This window comes from Cygnus atratus, chromosome 11 (genome assembly GCF_013377495.2).
Source record: "Cygnus atratus isolate AKBS03 ecotype Queensland, Australia chromosome 11, CAtr_DNAZoo_HiC_assembly, whole genome shotgun sequence".
NCBI classification, from domain to species: domain Eukaryota; kingdom Metazoa; phylum Chordata; class Aves; order Anseriformes; family Anatidae; genus Cygnus; species Cygnus atratus.
Genome location: NC_066372.1, coordinates 4,101,886 through 4,122,725, shown reverse-complemented (window position 1 = coordinate 4,122,725; position 20,840 = coordinate 4,101,886). Strand labels below are relative to the sequence as shown.

The window sequence follows — 20,840 nt, the reverse complement described above, 5'->3', positions numbered from 1 at the left end:
TTCATCTTTTTCTCAGTCTAGGATTTGTTGAATGTTCACTACAGCTGTAGCCTCTTTACCACCACCAGTTTATCCCTCTTACCACCCAGTTTACCCTCACTATCCAATTTTAATCCTTAAGCCTTTTTGCATGTTCTTTTTGCTATCTCTGCCTCAGCATTCAAATACCACTTCGCCAGTAGCTGCTTCAGAAAATGCTGGCCTGTAGAGAGCCACATAGGTGATGAGTTGCAAGAAGACTGCATCTGTCCTGGTGCTGCATGAGCTGGGTGAGCACCTGTGCAGCAGCAGGCACACACAGATGCAGAGGTTTATTCTGCAGTGGAGGTCTGCACTTGCACAGAGATGGCTGAAGCTGCTTCTGGGAAGCCACAGAAAACAGCTTATGTACTGCAGTTTGAAAACCTTTACCCCATACGGCCACAAAACAAAGATATTTTTCAGGACCTTAATTATCACAGGATGTTAAAGTATATGTTTATTATGTCTGTGAGAGAATTTGTCTTGCAGAATTATGGGTACAGTAGAGCTGAGGGAGGATCCTGAGGAGGCCATTCATTACAGGAAGAATGAGATAAACTGCTTCCTCTCTTCCAGGAAAATGAGAAATAAATACATTTATGAGAGCAATTTTTAGTTGTTTGTCCATAGCAGATCTTTCTCTTGTGCAGATGCAGGTCTCCTTCACAAAGTAGTATGCAACTACCTCTTAGTTTAGTCTCATAACAGGTATGAAAGCATTAACTATTTTTCAACTAATGACATCAAAATAACATGTCAGTGACAGAGACAGAATCCCCTACTCATTTGTCCAGATGATGTTGCCTTTCCCATAATTTTTTTTTTTCTTTACAGGGTGGAGAACCATGTTCCTGACACAAGTATGTACCGTTTACATTTGCCTTCGTCAGATTTTCTTCAATAATTTGGCAAATCTTTCCAGCTTTTGGCAACCAGCAATTTAAAGTCACTACTGCACTTTTAAATATTTTTTTTCAAATGCAAAAAAGGGGCAATGCATAAAATTTGAATTCAGTATATCCTTTCATTATATTCAAAATGAGATTCTAAAGACACTTCCCAAATCTAATAAATATTTACATGGCATTATGTGAAAGTTGAGTGAAATGTAAAGATGAAAGAAGTGCAGGAAACCTTTGACCTTAATTACTAATCCATGTTCCCTGATACTGCCTTTTTGTCACATACAATACTTGGACAACCTGGCTGAACAATGGAAAGAAAATAGCACAGTGATTACTGTTCTCTGCCAATCTCCCTTACCTGGGCCCTGCTCCCAGTGTCACAATGGTAAGGATAATAGCTGTGCCACCTCTAAGTAGTAACAGCTGTGTAGTCTGAGGGAAGAAATTGCGGACAACTTTCAAAAATGGAAGTCATATATAAACAAGGATCATAGAAAATAGTACAAACTGTCATCTTAAATGTGGAATCACAACATAGGTTACCAAAAAGATTTTAAGGAGCACCTTGACAAGAATGTAGGAGTGATACCAACTTTTTCAAATTTCTTCCACAGAGGAGTCCTGGAAGAAAGTAAGTAAAGCTATAGAGGATGAAAAGTGTAGAAGAAGCATTTAAGGTGGTCAACTCAGCAGAAAAGCTAAAAGAATTTTTTTGCCTTGCTAAAGAACCAAACTTCAGGTGGGCTGAGCATGAGGAACTGTCCTAAAATGAATTCTCAGTAGGACAGAATATAGGAGAAATTGATATGTTAAACAGTGACTAATTGCTGGAGCTGTGCAGAATTCCCTCAAGGAATTCAAATGTTCTGTTATTCAAGTGCTAGTACCAGTGGGTTGTTTTTTTTCCTGTATCCGATCTTAATGCCAGCAAACTGGAACATAGGAAATTTAGCACTGATCCACTGGTCTCTTAAAAGAGGGCTCCAAGGGTGATCATGGGAACTACAGAACTGTCAGTCTGACTTCCATACCAGGGAAATCAGATGAACTGTAGTAAAGAAAAAAACCAATAGACACAGATAAAGCTAATAGTCCGTAGAAGCATCAAATGGTTTCTGTTAAGGGAGGTTATGCCTCACAAATCTATTGGCATTCTTTAGAGATGTCAAAAAGCATGTTGATATTATTGTTCATGCTTGAATGTGTGACCTTAGACCAGAAGACTGAGACCCTTGGGACCCTTACCCCCAAGGCAGTCTGAACTGAACTATTTCTTCTCCTCACCTGGATTCAAGTGGAGTAGGAATTCAAACAGTGTATATAACCTAACCATTTTTATGAGTAATCTTCACTCCTACAGAAATAGCAAAGTAGAGAATAATACACATAGCTCCCACAGTTTAAAGCCCATGAGTAACAGGATATACTGTACTGAATTTTTAAAACTACATTATTCGGAGTATCACATAAATTGTTATTACTGATGTAATAAAACCTAAACCAACACAGCTGGGGACACCAAGGCTATAAATATAACACTTTTTTTTTGTACTGTAATAATATGTGCCAAATTATTTTTGTCTAAATCTGCTGATTTTAGTTGAATTGGATAAAATCTGAATGAGTATGTCCACTATAATACATGTTCCTTTATAAATGCCTTTGCCTAATTTATATTTATATTTATATTTATATTTATATTTATATTTATATTTATATTTTCCTACAGAAACTGCTGCGTGGTACCTAAAGGACATTTTCTGTTTTATTTATTGAACCTGCTGCTGGGGAACTCAAAAAATGTAAGTGAGGATGATCTGAACGTACTGCAATTCAGCATTCTAATGTTTTTGAGTACACAAAAAAAAACCATTTCTTTAGTTCCTGTACTTTCTGATCATCTTCTGTCTCTGGTCTAGTCCCTGGTGAATAAGTGCTCATAGAAGCAAGCATCTGCAATGTGAAGCTCAGGTTTAGCTGGGCCCACCTTGGAGGGAGCAGTAGGGCACACAAGGTGACCCATTGGGAATTTCTTTGTACTTTCTTCTCTGTTTCTGTATTCTCAGTGTCCAGATAAAACATTTTGCGCTTTCCCTTTTTTGGAACAGTTAATGTACATGAAAAGTAAATGCAAGGAAAGGTGATTGACAGCATGTACTTTTTAGAATAACTTTTTCTACATCATGTTTCTGTATAAAAAGCCCTCAAAATTAAGATTGAATTTTTAAATTCAGCTTTGCTTTTAAAAATAACAGATTTCTTGGTAACTGTACCCATGCTGTATGCAGAAAAGCTCAAAGTATATCCTATGGGCTTGCATTGATCTAAGCCCTGTGTTTTCTTAACTGGAATGGGACACATCGTCAAAACCTTTTACCTTTCTACGAGGACACATTCCCTATAGCAACAGACACCCTGTGACTTACTATGGCTACCAGTAGAGCTGTAGGGTTGTGAAAAGCAGATCTGAACCTACCTAAATAATAAAAAAGATATATAAAAGTCAATGGTAATTACAGATTTGACTCCATTGGCAAAAAGACAAAATAATGTTTGGCAAACAAATAAACGTAGCTAAGTATGACAGCAGATTCATGGTTCTGAACCACAGGAAAATGACAGTGTTTCCTTCATCTGACTTGCCAACCCACTTACCTTCAGCTTTCTCCCACTCCAAGTGCACCCCCCAGATTCACTGCCATCTAGCCACATTTCCGCACTCCATTACAGAAGTGTTTTCTGTAAGAGATGCTGTTCCTGGTGCTTTCTTGCCTCAGTCCCACAAGGAGAGTGTTTGTTTGTTTTGCTTCCATGCTCTAAACATTTGTCCTTTGTCCTTTAGTAAGTGAGGTGCTGTTCTGCTTGTTTTTCATTATTTTAATTCCCTTTCAGTCAGAATGATTCACATTTGAATGTTTAAATCCTCTTTGCAGAAATGTAAGCTTTGCTTCTGGGATTGTCTTTACATATGAAATGCTAACAATATAGATGATAAAACTGTCTCGGGCCCCTGTATAGGAATGTTGGATTGTCAGGCCCAATTCCTTTGGAATTCCCCAGCCAAAATTTTTTAATAAAAATAATAATAATAGAAAAAATTGTTCTGAGGTTCAGAGCATGCCCGTTACAGAGTGTACTTAGGAGCACATCCAAGCAGCAATCTTTTGGTACTTCTGTGCTGTATCCATATTCATTAAGTTAATTAAGCTATTAATTGAATATGTAAGTTCAGGTAATTAAATATAAGACTTATTTCTTTAGTTTAAAGGGTAATAATAAAAAATTTAAACTTGCAAACTAGATCACACATTTAGTGATGATAAATGTGACCTGGAAAGTGCAATAGTCCAATATGAATTAGTTAATTGCATCCATTCATTAGGTAATGTACATTAGCAGAAGGTCAATCCATTTGAGGCTTGATGTGTTTTACAAATAATAAATTCAAACAGGTAAATTGAAGAGAAATTCACAATAGGAGGGTGTGTTATGTATTTAAACTCAGGACAGAGTTCCTACAGCTCAGAAGCATGTTGCGTGTTATCTTCCCAGTTATTGGCAAGTGTTCTTTACAGCACTGTCCTGAGGCACAGCCCCTCACCACCCGTCCACTCTGTGGAAAAAGATGGGTGCTGCTTTGCAGAGCAGGTGGTGAGCTTCTGTACGGTGGTGGCCAGCCAAGCACTGTGGGCTGGATGGGCTCAGGAAGACTTCAGACTTGAGGAGCTGCATCTTGGGTTTACTCCATCACAGGCAAAACGGGCCTTCTGCACAATTGTCTGGTGTGGGACATGCTGCATTTCAAGTGTGGACTTAAACCATAATATTAATTTTTGAAACGGACTCATTTCTAAAATTGAGCCAAACACTGACAGTCTTTCCAAGCACATTCTGTTTCATCACCGTCACTGTACATGAATTATGTGTGGCTTGCTTAAATCCAAGTTTAAATTTAGGACTGAATTTACCATAGCAGCAATTTACAGTTCTACTGGTATAAAATGACCAATATCACAGGACAGAAAACTGATCTGTTGGATTTACTTTTAGTAAAAACTACGTTAAATCAAGTTTTCTTCACTGGCCATTCCTGGATTTTCAGTAATAAAAAATGGTTGTTCTTGATATCAGCTTTTACTTTTTCTTTTTTTTTAATGTTAAATGTAATGTAGAAATAAAGAAAATAAAAGTAGATTTTAGAACATAAAATATATCCAGACCCATTATTAAGCAATTATTAACAAGACTTATAATATTAAGACAATGAATTAATTGGGATATTTGAAACATTTCTGTCATAACATCTTTCTAGATTCATCCCAGTATTATGGGTGTTACTTTACAGATAATATTGCTTATATGTATTACTTTTTACCTTCTTTGTATAAAATACCTCTATCTAGAGCAAGGACTGATACCATTCTGTGCGCAATTCAAGGGCCATAATTCTTAAAAAGATTTCAAACAGCGAACCTCTTTCAAATGATCAGGCTTAGAGACATTTAGAGAATTGATTCAATTAACCTAGAGGAAAAAAAGTGCTATAATGTGTGATTTATATTTGCAGATAAATTAAAATACAACTATCTCCTGAAGAGCATTTGCTGCCATCATAGTCAGTAATGAAAATAGCAGGCAATTAAAATAGGACACCTGAGGCTGAACCTTTTACTGTATATATCAGAACATGAAGTTCGGATTTCAAAAGTGCAAATCTGAGCTAAAAAATAAGTTAGTGGAAGTTTCTTTTTGGCCCCTATTTTCTCCCCAGAACTGATTTCTAAAGCACACAGGAAATGGGAGGGACATTTACTGATGCATAAGGCAAAGGGTGAAGAGGAGTAGGCTCTCTCAATCAATACTGAATTTGTATGAGGAGCCAGAGATAACACTGCTAAACACCAGAAAGACAGCTGAGAGAACTATGTATAAAATAGAACTTAGGGGTCAGATCAGAATCACTGGGGGACAGGTTTTGAAGTTGATCTTGAAATGAGTCACTGGAAGTGTCTGACAAAATGATGTGATTCAGTTCCTTTGTGTGTGTCAGTGCTTAGAAAGAGTCTGGAGCTCACTAAGGAGCATAAGAAATATTAATGGAGCAAGGAATTGAAGTAGTGAGAGAGAATACCTCTGTAATTTTGGGGTCACTGTATCCACTGTCCATTTCAGTGGTGTTTTTTCTTCCACAAATTAGATCATTTTACCTCTGTATTCATTGTTATTACTGAGTTATTGTCCTAATGTCCAAGGCAATAGTGGTAGCAATCCCTCCTACAAAGAAATTGCATTAAATATTAATAATTAACTATTAACTTGCATGATCTGAAGCCATATCTCAGTTTGCTATCATATAGAAGCCAGGGTAGTGCTGAAGGGCTGAACCAGCTCACCAAGCTGGATTCACCAGTGTGTCCCACATCGTGTCACAGACCTCGCTCCGAATGCTGTTTGGCAAAGCTGCTGTTGCACTTGATGAGAACCCAGTTGCAGTCTTGGCTCTAAGGCCTACATCGTTTGTCTTTCCAGGTGGAGGAAGAGAAAAACCAGTTGGACACCCACTGTTGGGAAGAGCGAAGGCAGGTGTCTGCCATGTTCTGCTGACTGTAGACCAGGAGCTGCAGCACGGTAAGTGCGGTACCATTCGCCACTCGGGGAACGCTGGCGGGGTTTAGGTGGCAGTCTGCAGGTGAGTCAGCTGTGAGATCTTTTGCAGTCAGAATTGCTTTTAGACGTAAGAGAAGCATGGTTTGTACAACAAAGTGTCGCTGGAGGCTCAGGATGCTGAGAAACAGAGTCATAGGAGCTTGGTGACAATTAGGAGTTTACGCTACTCCTAATTATGTGGGTTTGAACTGCATCTCCAGATGCACTAGAATCCGGTCTCACCAAAATCTCCTGCAAACTTCATTGACTCAATTTAAGAATGAAACAGTTGTACAGTTCTCTCATTCCTCAAACTTGTTTAATTCAGTCCGTTTTTGAAGGAACACATCTCCACTCTGATTTATTTTAAAACAGCTTTTAGAACTTGTCATCCTTGTGATGAAGTGTTAGGTCTTGTTGCCAGGGTGCCATTAAAAACTGAATTTCTGACGTTTAAAAGTCTCACTTATCCCAAGTGTCACAATTTGACAGCTCTGCTTGTCACATTACAGCACAGTATTTTGGATCCATTTCCTCTGTCGGGGGGGGGGGGGGGGAAGGAAGAAGTATGAAAAATGACAGAAAGCAAAATCTGCGGTTTCCTTCTTCATTATTGAGCTGGAGATTTACAGAAGTACAGGTTAACGCAGAAATGCCTTAAATGGCACTCTGGATCCTGTGTACATGCCTGTGCAGAAGCAATCTTTGTCCCGTGCTCCTGTACAAACACTAAGGGTGCACTGGCTGTCTTTCTAATCATCTGTGAGCCAGTAAAACAAGGAGCAAGGAATATCCATGGAGTCAACATAACGGATATTGTAACAAAATCAAAACATGGCCAGATCCTCGTTTATTCTGGACTAAGTCAATAAAAAGGTCATGTGGCATATTTCTTGCTGCTTTGTTTGTGCCAGCTTGGGACAGCTGTATGCTTTGGTGTCCTTTCTCTGTTTATCTACCTGCAATGTTGTAACTGCAAACATACTGTCTGCAAACACGGTATCTGATCGGTTTCAAAACGTTGGGAGTGTTTGCATCAGGAAAGAGAACTTACTGATTTTGCCTAAAGTGACAAAAATCGTGGGCACTGCACATATTTTCTGCCTAGAAGTTCTGACCAGAGAGAGCATAGGGCTTTGGCCACACATTTCCGACTTCCCTCAGCCCACTGCCACGTGCTGTTTCACCCAGCTAGCCGGGACAGATGGCCAGGGCACACGTGCTGCTCGGGGTGCGCGTGATGAGCCTGACATGGGGAGCACGGCACCGGGCTCCATTTGGCTGCGGGCTTCTCAGAAACCCACTGCGTGACATGCCCGGCCTCGGGCAGCATGTGGCCTCCCGCAGAAAGGAACAGGTGGCTGTTGCTCGAACAAATTGTTCCAGCCTCTAGTCCTCTTCCTTCTGCAAAGAACTTTAAGGAACGGAGAAAGCTGCGACTGGGCTGCGGGCCTTGCCCTGCTGCCTCCTCTCCTTCCTGAGCGCAGCGCGGGCGCAGACGGGGCCGGGAGCCCCTCGCTCTGGGGCCACGCGGGGGTCCGGGCCTGCAGCAGCCCGCGCACTCGCAGCGTGCGGGCCTCTGGAAAGCGGGCAACGTGCACCGGGCGGGCCGGGGCGGCCTCCGCGCAGCAGGAGGGAAGCGTGTCCCGGGGCGAGGGGAGGCGGCCCCCGCAGCTGCGGCCATGTCGCGGCGGGCAGGGCCGCCGGCGCGCGCAGGGTCCGGGCGCGGCGGGGCGCGAGGCGGCGCCGCGCGGGCGGCGGGGGCCCCCTGCCGTAGCGGCGGGCGGCGGGGGGCGCGCGGCCGGCAGGGGGCAGCAGGCGGACGGGGACCGCGAGCGGGACCGGGCCGGGGCCGGCGCGGCGGCAGGTAGGGCGGCGGCGGGCGGGGGCGTCTGCCGCAGGGCCGCGGGCGGGGAGCGGCGAGGAGAGGCGCCGGGCCGGGCCCTCCCCTCACGGCCGGCGCGGAGGGGCCGCGTCCCGCGGGGAGAGCGGCGGGAGGACGGGGGCGGCCGGGCGGGGGCCGGGAGCGATGACCCGGGGGGGCCGGCTCGGCCCCGCCAGCCCGGGGGCAGCGCCCTCCGCCCGGCGCCGTGAGGGGTCGCCCGCTGCCCGCCGCCCGAGGGGCTCCGCGCCTGAGGGGACGCCGCAGCGCGAGCGCGGGGGACCGGCCGCCGGCGCTGCGCGGTGCCGTTCCCGCGGGTTGCCCCAGGCGGGGCCGCGCGGGGCCGGGGCTGGCGTCTCCCGGCGCGGAGCGGCGAGCGGGGACACCGCGGCTGTGGTGCTCCCCCCGCGGCGTTCCCCGGTCCCGCTCCTCTGGACCGTCCCCACGAGCATCGGCGGGGAAGTCCCCGGCGGCCGGTGCGGGATGGTGCGGGGCCGGCGGGAGCCCAGCACCCGGCGGAGGCCTGCGGGGATCCGCGGCTGCGCCGCGCGTGTGAGCGGGGCTGTGCCGCTCTCGCCCTAGGTAGGACGGACCTGCCCCCCTGCCTCTGCCCCCATGTCCAATAAGAAGAGCCCCTGCTTGACACCTGCCTATATACAGGGGACGAGAGCAACATCTTCAGCGCCGGGCTTTCGAGGCGGGGGGGGGGGGGGGGGGAAAACCCAAAGCACAACACAACATCAGGTCAGAGCGGGGGGCTCGGCTGTACTATAACACCCCCCCCCCCCCCCCCAAGACTATGACTTCCAGTAAAATTGAGATGCCAGGGGAGGTGAAGGCAGATCCTGCAGCTCTGATGGCATCTCTGCATCTGCTGCCTTCTCCCACTCTCAACCTTGAAATCAAATACACCAAGGTAAGTTGTGTTCATTTGTTCTGGCAGGGAGATTCATGGCTTTCCCTCCAAAGACGGGATTTTGCTTAAAATCAATTTCAGTCTGCCCTAACCAACTTCAGCTCTGAGATCAAAAAACAAACAAACAAAAAGGCAACGAAACAAAACAAAACATATATATATGTATAAAGACTGCCTTGAATCTGTAATATGGGAAACAGATTTTTAGCCCTCTAATCATCTGAAAAAACACAGGATAATAGAAAATCAAATGAGATCTGTTGGGACTGGCTTTGCCACTTCCCTTTAAATGTAGCATTTTCTACAGAGCTGTTGGGCTTTATTCACAGTGCAAAATCACTAGCCCTCTAATGTTTTGGTTGCTTTTGATGTAATTCAGAGGAAGTTACTATACGTACCCATATTTCTCAATCAGAAAATAAAAATGTTTTCTTTCTTGAATTAGCCTGTGTACCCAAGGGACTCTTTTACAATTCCTGGAGGACTCTTAACACTGCCAGGTTGTTACAGCACTGGAACAGGTCTCTTTACTAACTTCCTGAATACACCCTTGAACAGTATTGCGAGAGGGGATATTTTTTCCTACTAACGTTTCAGACTAATTTTCATAAAGAGGGGGTTAACAATCAACCCATTGGGTCAATGTAGAAAAATCTGCTACTTTTCTTTGCTATATTATGGGACTACATCGTTTTTGTAGATTAAAATGGACTTTAACAATGGTCATTTGTTTGTCAATGCAATTTGAATTTATAAATTTGTTTTTATGTTTTGAATCTTTGCATCTTCAGTACCTTTAATTAAAGAATACTTTCATTCCTATTGGAGAAGTTTCAAATGTGTGAACAGGTTACAGTGTGTCAGACTTTGTTTCTAATTGCTGAGAAACTTAAGAAAATAAAGCACATCAGCCCTGGAAAAAGGTGACAACATTTTTATCTACTGGAAATACAACTTCAGGAGCTTTAAAACTGGTAGGAAACTCATTTTGGCCAATGTAGTGTATTTTTTGTCTTCCATATCATCACTTCGAAAGCTTTTCACCTTTTCTCTTTTTTTAAGTGGGTGCCAAAATTGTCTTCTAATTTGTTACAGCTATTCCATGTTCTAGAAGAATGTCTCAGAGGAAAATCAGCTCTTAGATTTTGTTACATTTTAATGAGAATTGCAATATGCAAATTTAAAGATGCAGGTTTTCTTGCATATAATTTATTTGAAAATGGTTTAAATAAATTAGGAATGTAGTTATTTGAGGTTGTGTGGTGTTACACTTTGGGAGCAATGATACTATGCAAACAGACGTGGCATTAATTTTATTTATTGCTGGTTTCAGTTTAAAATAAGCCTCAGTGGGTAATATCTGCTAGTAGTATCACAGTCGGTTTACACAGAAAGTGTACTTGCATTTCTTCATTTTAAAACTAGAGAATTCGTTCAAAAATCTTTCAAAAATAGAGCAGTCATTAACAGCCATATCTTCTTTGTGAGGATGTAAGCTGGACAGTAACCTTTAATGATTCATAGTATATACTGCCATCATCTCAGAAATATGTAAGATGTTACACATCTTATCCTACTGGAACAAGTAAAAAAAAAAGTTATTTGTTTTTAATATTAAACCAAAAACAGCAGCAACACATTTCTTCTAGGCTTAGTTTTGAGGTATCAGGTAATTCCTTACTGCTTATGAGACAAATTGGGTTTAGGACAGGTATTGAATATTTCACTTGGTATATACTCTGTCTCTGTTTTTCTGTCTCTTTCTTCCCTCCTTTTTCTCTGCAGGAAATACAAGTGATTTATAGATAATAGGAGTCTTCAGTTTGGAGTCTTGTCTTGGGCAGGACTTTTATCCAGGATCCCCTTTCCCACCTATTACAAAGAAAAACAATCAAAAATGAAATAATGGATTGTAACTTGATTCTTTCATTTGGGGGATTGTAACTTGATTCTTTCATTTGGGGGAGTGGTCACTTCATGTCTTAAATGCCAAACAACTGCTATAAACAATAAATAACATTAGATTAAATAAATTTACCAAAAACAAAATCAAAAAAACTCAAACCTTTTAAAATCAGACATATGTAAGCATTCCTAGCGGCCTCTCTCCTGCTTGTTAGCTGAGAATTTTAAATACACATCCAGGACCCAGAATTCTTGAACTCTTTATTACAGCTGTCTCTGAATGTAAAATCTTAACCATTTGGGATTTAATTCCTTAAAAAAAAATAGAGGTACCTGTGGACATTTAAACAATGTAAAGTAATTTTAAAATATGCTTTGCTAATTAAATTCGATTTTTGGAATTCTAAAATTGGAAAATAGTTAAGACAATTTTGTTAGGACAGAACATATTAAAGTTCCAGGAATCCCTAAACAAGATTTGTTAAGATATGTAATGTATAGTGGAAAAAATAAGATTACTCATTAACCTTTAAAATATTGCAGTATCCTTGCAAAGACTATGACAATTTATTTCAAGAACACAGATAGAATACTTCCCATGTATTTGCAGTTTTCATGTATTCGATTATTTAGCAGAATTAATAGAACTTCTGTGATATTCCTTTGGGCTCTCTGAAATGAGCAGAAAACTGTGTTAAGTCCTTCTGATCTGTTATACCTGATGTAGAACACCAAGGCAATGTAGTTTTTCATTGGTCAGAAAAAATGTATCCAATTACTGATGGAAATTACATGATGCCTGTTTTTATATTAATATGTGCAGCACGCTGTTGTGACTTCAATATTGGGAGTCAGTCTGTGCTTCTTTAAAAAATGAGACATTGGAAATATTTTTCCCACCTTTTAATACTTTGGTATGGTCTCTGATAAATAATGCATTTTAGATGTGCATAATAATAATTGGCAAATAGGATGTGCAAAGCCACATTCTGAACAGGCGTGAAGATCATTGTTCAAACACACAGAGTTAAGTTTTTCTGTGTGGCTGACAAGTACTAAAACTGATACATGCAGCATTCTCTCCCTCTTCATTGTGATGACTCTTTAATTCTTTACTTCTTAGTATTAATATCTGCAGAGGAATTGCTTCTACAGTACAGGGGATCTTCCAGTATTGCATGGAAATAGATTATTGCACAGCCCTGTGGCACACTGAGCCCCTCTTCAGACCTGTCAGGAGCTTGTTGGCAGTGCTGTGCTCCATAGAGTGTAAGTAGGAAGGCTTGCAAGGGGGATATAGCGCTCTCCATGGCAGCAAATTATACTGCTACAAGTATCAACTTTGTGCCAAAAACTCTCCCAGAATGGGCTCCTTCAGAAGTATCAGCTGTGTGAGATACACCATAGCTTGACATCCAGCAAGGACAGCTACTAGCATGTTCTGTACAGCAAACACTCTTCTGAATTGATGTCTCTGAGAACCTCCTGGCTTCTGAGGGAGATCAGAGGGTTCCAAGCTTAGTATTGATGCCCTACTCCTTCATGTTCTTATGAAACTCCATTCTCCTGAGACTCAAAAGTGTCCCATATGTCAGACAGTAGATATGGAACCACTCCTATGGATTGAGCCCTTTGCAGTGTTTTCTTCCCCTAAATTCCTCCTACCTCGAGAGGCAAAAGGTATTTCTGTATGATGTGGCTATCCTTCCAGTGTTACGGTATATTCAAATCTGCTTTATAAAGTACTTTCTTACTGGTTTTAGTAAGTCATACTGACTTAAAAAGACAGCTAGTATAAAATGAGGACCCTGTGGTTCTGTTGTGTTCCTAGCTCTGTCACTACTTCATCTAACTCAGTGAACAAACATGCTCAGTTTGCATCATGTTGGGGACACTAATCCAGCTGGATGTTTTAAGTTTTGTTTCTTCCTTGCCAACTGATAAAAGTCTGAGAAAGACCTGAAGAATTTTAGCGTAAGGAAAAGTTTAAGAATTGCAGTCTTTGAGAGCATTTTGTAAAAAGTGCTCTAAAGTGATGAAGTTACAGCGCTGTGGCAGTGAAGAGGTACAGAACTGTTTGTATACTAATAACCTGTGAATTGATTGACAGCCATATTTTCTGACCTGTGTAAAAGGGTTGGCCTCTACTCTTACACCATCGGCTGAAACCAGTTCAGTTTCTAAACACAGAGCAGGTAAACTAGCCAGACTGTCAGCTTACCCAGTGCTGAAACTAACAGTAGACAGCAGTTTGCATTAAGTGTGGGCGAACTGATTCTGAGTAAACAAGAACTAACAAATACATTTCAAATTCTCATATAATAAGCATTATGGTTTGACCTGTTTTGTTACTAAGTTTCTGTTTTCATTCTCATTGTGCTTTCTTGGCATTGCCAAGAAATGAATGTTATAAAGCAGTGCAAATTCTTTTCACCAAAATTTCCTGCATGTGTTTCCCAGATAAAATTCTAGACTGACATTAAGATAGGTGGCGAGAAATCTGCCTCATTTAAAAAAATATGCTGAATCTTTTTCATTTTTTGAACTGGAGACAAGTTTTGGCAAAACTTAGTTAAGTAACTGATGAATACGCACTATTTCCACCTGTCTTTCCCTGAAAAAGCTCACTATTTGAATGCTTTTCTTTTGAAGACAAATTCAGTGAGTGATAGTTGAAGAAATTAGCTAGCCTTCTGGTTAGCTCAGTGAGCACTGTCCGGTTACGAGAGAAACATAGAAAACTAGAGATGGTTGTACAAAAAGTAATCAAATAGAATAGCTACTTTTTTCACTTTGTAGAGCATTTCAGCATCTATGCTGACACTACGTGTCTCTCTGTATTGTTATATGTTAAGTTTTATTGTATATACTGTATTTTCATTTACCATTGTATATGGTTTAAATTTCTCGTGTAGTGTGTGTGTACTTTGTGGTTGGTATTACAAAACATCGATCCATATCAATCCATACAGCAATTGCACACTACTTATGCACTTCATTCCAATTAACAGACTGAATATAGGACTCTCTCTTTCCTCCCCGAACTACTGTAGATAACTAGTATATTATTGAGTAGGTAACTGTTGTAGCAGTGGCCTCTCACTGTGCTGAATATTAGGGAAAGACTGAATCTTCAAGGAAAATGCATACTGGTTCAATGCATCAAGCTGTACCAGACAATACTGCTGGCTAGGGGAAATTATCTTCTCTTTGTCCAGGGGATAATGTCAAGTGACACACTGAAAGATAAGAGCTATGTATTAGGTTTTTTTCTAATGTTTGCAAAAATGTTTATGATTTCAAATCTCCAATACAAAAGTTGTATATATTTATTTGCACACCAAAGCCAGGAAGTCAGTAATAATGAAAACACATGCCTGAGTTGAAGAAGAGCCAAATTCATACCCCTTTTCTGAAGCAAACATAGCAGAAACTTGAGTATGGATCCCTACTTTCTGATTATAGACAGGTCCCAGTTTTAGCTCTGTCCGTCCTTGGGAAGAGTCTCTCATTCTCTCCTGTTGGATAATCCACTTGTAAGTACTTATTAGGATGGAACTTGGCAGCCCAGTGGGCAGGACTGTCATGCAGGAAAAGCAGAATTCAGGTCTCTGCTCCCAGGAATACTCTTGATGTCAGACAGAGCAAGGATTTGATCTAAAATATATAGATGTGTATAGATTAGACTGCTGAGTTGGGATAATGTGTCTTGAACACACAATTTAATTCTGATAAAAATTATCCATTCCACTCTGTCCTTCAGAAACCTTTCCTACAGAGCTTCATGAAGCCTGATACATTTCCATATTCAATTTCTGTCTTGATGTTTCTGCATTTTCTGATTTAAAAAATCCCAACAGTCCAAAAAGTCTTCATAATCTGGGCTCAGCTAGCCCATCTCTTTGTCAGTGCAAGACTGTTCCCTGCAGACCTTAGTGGGCTCTGCCAGTTTGAAGTTAGTTGCTAACATAAATTGCTTGTTCCTGCAAGCAGCATACACTGGAACCACTTTTACCTATTCCTCTTCCCTTCTTTACAATGCATGTTAACAGTTGCCTTCAATAAGCTAACTGTAGCCATTGCAGCTTATTGGGAGCATATCACCATCTAAAAGTAATTTGAACCCTTCCTTCCAACACACTCTGCCTTGCACTTAGTACCTCTGGCAAATTTTATCTACCCCCAAGTTGTCCAAATAGCTTTTAATTTCAGTACTAGCGGTCCTTTCTTTGGTACTCGGATTAGTCTGAGTATTTTTATCCACAAGTTATGTACCTTACTATTAATGATCTGCTAAAGCAGGTGAACCATGATATCGATTGCTAGTCACAGTAATGAAGGGGCACCTTGCTATTAACCTCTTTCCAGGGAGGAATTATCCATTTATTTCCAGTCTTTTTATCTTATCTGTTAACCGCTTTTTAATCCATGGCAGAACTTTATCTTTCACCATATGGTTACTAACTTTCCTTAATAGCCTCTTGCTAAGGACTTTATCATCAAAAGCCTTTTTAAAGTCTAAATAAATTATATCTGCTGATTCATCTCTGCTCCTCATTTAACTAACTATCTTCTAAGAAATCTCACAGGTTTACAGAGATAAATGACAAAAGATGAGTTCATTGGTCCATATAATAAATTCCTAGTCAGATCCTACATGAAGTCACATTTCTTCTATTACAGTTTTGCAGCTATTTTTTTGCTAAGACTGAACTGTACTATTATGCTATATATTTTTTGCAAATTGTTTGATTCTCTCAATTTCTAAAAAGCACAAGTTTTTATCTGTTTGGTTTTTTTAAAGAGTAGAACTTACTCTCTGAAACAAAAAACATCAGATTTAGTTCATCTGAAAGAAATGCATTTATAAAATGGATTTATACAGAGACAGCATTTTAAGGAAGCTATGTAAGTGTAAACATAAATATGTAAAGATGTGAAAAATGTTCAGAAAGTTATCATTTTGTCCAAGATTTCTGATGATTCTGCTGAGGAATCCTCAGACAAGTGCTGGCATCCCTATTCAAACACAAATAAGCACATAAATAGCTATGTGAAGACTTATTACCAAATATATATATATATATATATACACACACATATATAAAGATGAGGTTTAAAAATGATTGCCATCTAAGGACCCAATCATTCATTACTTTTATGATTATTTAAACAAATTGATGAATTCCTGTTTGGACTGCATGCGTGTATTTGCAGTTGGTGTTTTTTTTTTTTTTTTATCCCCAGAACACAAGTTCTGTGTTTCAGAATTTGTCTAAAAACATATTTCTACCAACCAGTATTGTCTGTTACTTTTAATAGAAATCTACCTCCACCATGTGAATGTGACACATCAATTTTAAGTTATACAGTGCAACTAAGCTTTAAATATAGGAACGTTTCATTATTAAAAGTATGATACATGAAGCCACATCAAAGTGTTGCTACAATATCATTGCCGAAATACTCTCCAACTGTCTAAAAAAAAGAAAGGACTTAGTTCTTGTTCACTTGAAATCAGTTCCTCTCCCAGAGAGCCTAGTGAATTTGATTTTTACCTTATGACTTGAAACACAATGCATTCCGGCTTTGCTGGACTGAAGTGGGAAAACATTTCAGAGCAGAGAACCATCTACATCAAATTCTGTGACCCACCTGAAAATGTTTAAGGTCAGTTCAATCTCAGTTGACCTCAGCTGGAGGTTAAAACACAGGGACTGCGCTGACCACTCAAGTATATAGACCTTAATCTGTGAGGGATTCATGGGTAATCAAGACTTTGAATTGTACTCAGAACCTAAACGGAAGCCAGTGGCACAGCTGTGCAGAGGCCAACAGCAGGTGTTGTGGTTACAGAAAGGACATACTTTGCTAATTCCCATGTGGATTTCCAATATGCCCCCAATTTAAAATAAGTGAGTTACAAAAATTCATTTGGACAGTTGTAAAGACATAGGAAGTGGTGCACAGAAGAACAGGCTGCGGCCTCAGATGGAAACAGGATGCCAGGAAGACACTATCCTCATATTGTGCTTTGGTCATCTAGCAATGATTACACAAAACCCCTCAGTTTTGACTCTAGTTCTTAGGAAGTGCCTTTCCTTATTGAAATTTAAACACATGTATTTACACAGGCAAAAACTGCACTCTAAAGTGAAACTGATTTATTTCCAAAGCAGAACTATTTACTTGTTTTTCAGGTAAATGCAGGTGTTATTTGACAGTCATATAGAAGCTAATCCTATCCTCATGTGAATAGGTCAGCTAGCCTTAAATGTGGCTTCAAGTGACTAGACACGGTCAGGTCTGCTGGTCTACATTTCATCTGAAATAGGACCTCTGCACATAGAAGGACCTTTCAGGTCTGTGCTGTAGCATTGCTCTCTCATGCTTCACTGGGAAAAACACCACTTAATACATCATCATCATCACCATCACCCTGGGATATCTTTGGTGGCTTTCATGCAATTCCTGATGCCTTAGCCTTGTAAAGTGGAAGAATTGAGATGAATTAGCATTTGGGATTTCTTTCAGGAACTGAAATTCGACTCTTTGCAGCACACTTGAGACTGAAGCACCCTGATCTTGGGCATGGTCTTTGGTGTATTGTTGTTGTTAGATTTTTAGTAAAGATGCATTCCCAGAACGAGTATTTTACCTGTCATCTGTGTACAAACTCATGGTTCTGCTTGTCTTCCCTTGGCCATACAGCTCATCAAATTCTGGCCAGAATAATCATCTACTTTGGTATAGCCAAATTAGGACACTCCAAATGAGCAGCAATTTCTGGAAATATTTTCAGTCTCCTTTTACCTTTCATAACCAGGTTGTTCTAAAAATCCAGTTGCTCTCGCACAGACTGTATTTACTTATTTGTTAAACGTAGTCTTCTCTTGGCTGTTTAATTTGTGTTATCTTTTTTGTATATTTTTCTTCAGTATATTTGGTAACAATTTTTCATTTTCAATTTGTGTTTTGCAGCCTTTTAAAGTTAGTGCTTTCTTTCTTTTTTTTTGGTCTTTCTTTTGGCCTGCATTTCCTCTGGTATCTTTCTGCTTAGCCACCCCATTTATTTTCTTGCTTCTGCTTCCCATTTTTAGTCTTGGGAATGCAAATCTTTGACTCTTTCACATTCTTAAGCCTCCATGCTGATTCTATGGATTTTAATTTCCTAGCTTCAAGCAGGGAGTTTCTAAGTTACTTCCTTTGAAAAAAACTCCCCTTCTTGAAGTTTAGTATCCCAGACAGTAGGGCTTCTTCATGTGTTTCTCTGCTGCAATGAAGCTGAAATTATTTATGTGGTAACCATTTCTCAGGGGTTCAGACACAATTTTTAGCCCTTGACAGGACTATGTCAAATGTTGTTTAGATTAGGATATGGAGAACTGTATGTTCACTAGACACTATCAATGCAGCTCTCACTGACCTAACATACAGTTACTGTTGCACTCATCTTTTATTGCCTTCCTGTTCTTTTTCCACTTCAGTGTCACTTCAGTTGTTCTAATCCAGAAGTCAGTATCTGCTCCTGCTATTATACTTCATGACCTACGCTGCCTCTACATGCATGGATGTATGTTATGTCTCTGGCTCCCAAATATTTCTGTTCCATAGAATATCCATGGAAATCCTTGCATACAGAGCTAATCCCCCCTCTACAGAGCCTGACTTGTCCTCTCTGCCTAAGTTTATAGCTAGAAATCGTGGTATGCCTCTGATAATTCTCATCCCCTTATGTTCAAAAAAGGCTATTTCTTTTTCCTCCCTGTGATACAGTCCAGACCACCCATTTTCACACTTAGGTTTCTTATGCCGGTTTATTGGCACTTGTGCTTTTATTTCATAACTGTAAGATGACCTAGATGAAAATTGTGATCTAGTTAGTTGAAAAACCCTGTAAAGTCTTTTCAGCCTAGCCACTAAAGCACTTCCCATGACATTGCACCTCATTCTCATTTACCACTCTGCCAGTGTTAAAAGTCCTTAAAATAGAAATTACATTTAAACTAGCTTTAATACTTCTTTACACTGTCAAAGTCATATGAGGAAGCATTTACGTAACTGACAGTTGGATGCATAGAATTATTTTTTAACAACAATTTTGTTATTTGAAACTTATTTGGAGTTTATTTTAAATGTTCTTTGCATCCAGGCATAATAAAAGCATTGTCCTCATTCCAGTGAGTATTTTCAAAACTTACCAGTATACCATAACATACACTTTTTACATTTCCTCATGTGTCTTTTCAGTTGTAACAGAAGTAGTTTATTTTTGAGTAGTTAGAAACTATCAAGAAATTACCATCTGCCTTTCCAAATCAGGAGGTTTATTTTATTTTCTCCAGTTTCTTTGGTTGTGACATATGGTTGCAGCAGTCTTGTGCCAGAATGGCCCTGCACAGACCTTGAGAAACATGCACAGGTTTTTTTCAGGACATCTGGCTAAGCTTTCACATTTTCCATCAGTGTTGATGTTTTGTTAGTTTTCCTCTTTTTGTCTTTACCACACTTTCGTTACTACAGCTACCTAATGGCCTCTTCTGTCTTTTGTGATGTCTCTGGGATGCTGTTGTCCTAAGAGGTGATAATCAAGCTCTGTTTTTTCACTTGTCCTCTGAATCTGTGATATGAAATTAACACTAAATTTGCTAGCTGTGCTGCAGATGACCTCACCTTGGTGGTCCAGCCCTTTGAAAGCGATTTTAAAGTCCATTTCTTACATTAGTAAAGACATTTTTAGCTAGCATCACACAACTGCAAATGTTAATATTCATCTCTTTCCATCAAAGCTTTTAGAAAGCATTAATTGATTCAGTCTCACTGTAAAACTGGTGACAAAGTTTCTTCGCGGATGGGGGAGTTTAAAATTTGTGGGAGTGTAACCATGACTATCTGAGACAGTAGGTCAGTGTCAGAGACAGGATCTCTTGCTAAACCAGTCAGACTACTAGAACAGAAAAACCTCTTTTTCTCTGTGCACTATTCTGGGGAAATGGAAATACAGATGAATTTCAGAGGCTGTGTTTACACATATACAATTATTATGCTCTTTTCTTTGCACTCACCTATGTATGTACACACAATATTGACGAAAAGATCTCTTTCTTCATGCTCTTTGCTCTCTTTCGGTGTCACTTGGAGCACTGGCTGTATCAGCTGTTGTCTCTCGTTATTCCCTTGAGTGTTATCTGGGAGGCAGAGCCCTCCTTGCTAGAAAATCTGCGTTATGACTTGAGATGAAGCTTGCGGCATTGCTTCCTTCTCTATTTTCCTCTTAGGAGGAGGATTGCCATTGGTGCAATGTGGAAGAAACACTGGAATACCAGGTTGTTGCATCTGATTAGTTTCTTCTCACAGGTTTTGTTGTAGTAAAGCACTTCAACACAGAGAAAGAAGGAAGGCCGTGCTGTTTAGATGACAACCAGGAGCCAAGTGCAGAACATGCCCAGCAATTGGTGCAGCATAGCTCTCCCTGCCATCAGCCAAGACAATTGCTTTTAGTGTTTGGATTCTTCTAGCTGAAAACACAAATGTGTTCATGCTCTTGCTCAGACTCATTTTATTT

General features: G+C 40.4%; 1 protein-coding gene across 5 annotated transcripts in view; it reads left to right on the top strand.

Annotated features, from left to right (window-relative positions):
- Positions 1-20,840, top strand: part of ALDH1A2 (aldehyde dehydrogenase 1 family member A2) — a 64,298-nt gene that overhangs the window by 896 nt on the left and 42,562 nt on the right. The window contains exons 2-4 of one of the 5 annotated variants that reach the window (XM_035553950.2): positions 856-881; positions 2,656-2,728; positions 6,456-6,554. Coding sequence is in view for 3 of the 5 variants with exons in the window: in XM_035553949.1 (XP_035409842.1) it covers positions 7,813-7,929 (117 nt within the window). In the remaining 2 variants the exon portion in view is untranslated. Of the gene's footprint in view, positions 1-855; positions 882-2,655; positions 2,729-6,455; positions 6,555-7,807; positions 7,930-8,365; positions 8,440-9,078; positions 9,371-20,840 lie in introns of those variants that run through there. The other 4 variants (XM_035553949.1, XM_035553952.2, XM_050713007.1 and 1 more) reach the window with 4 other exon arrangements.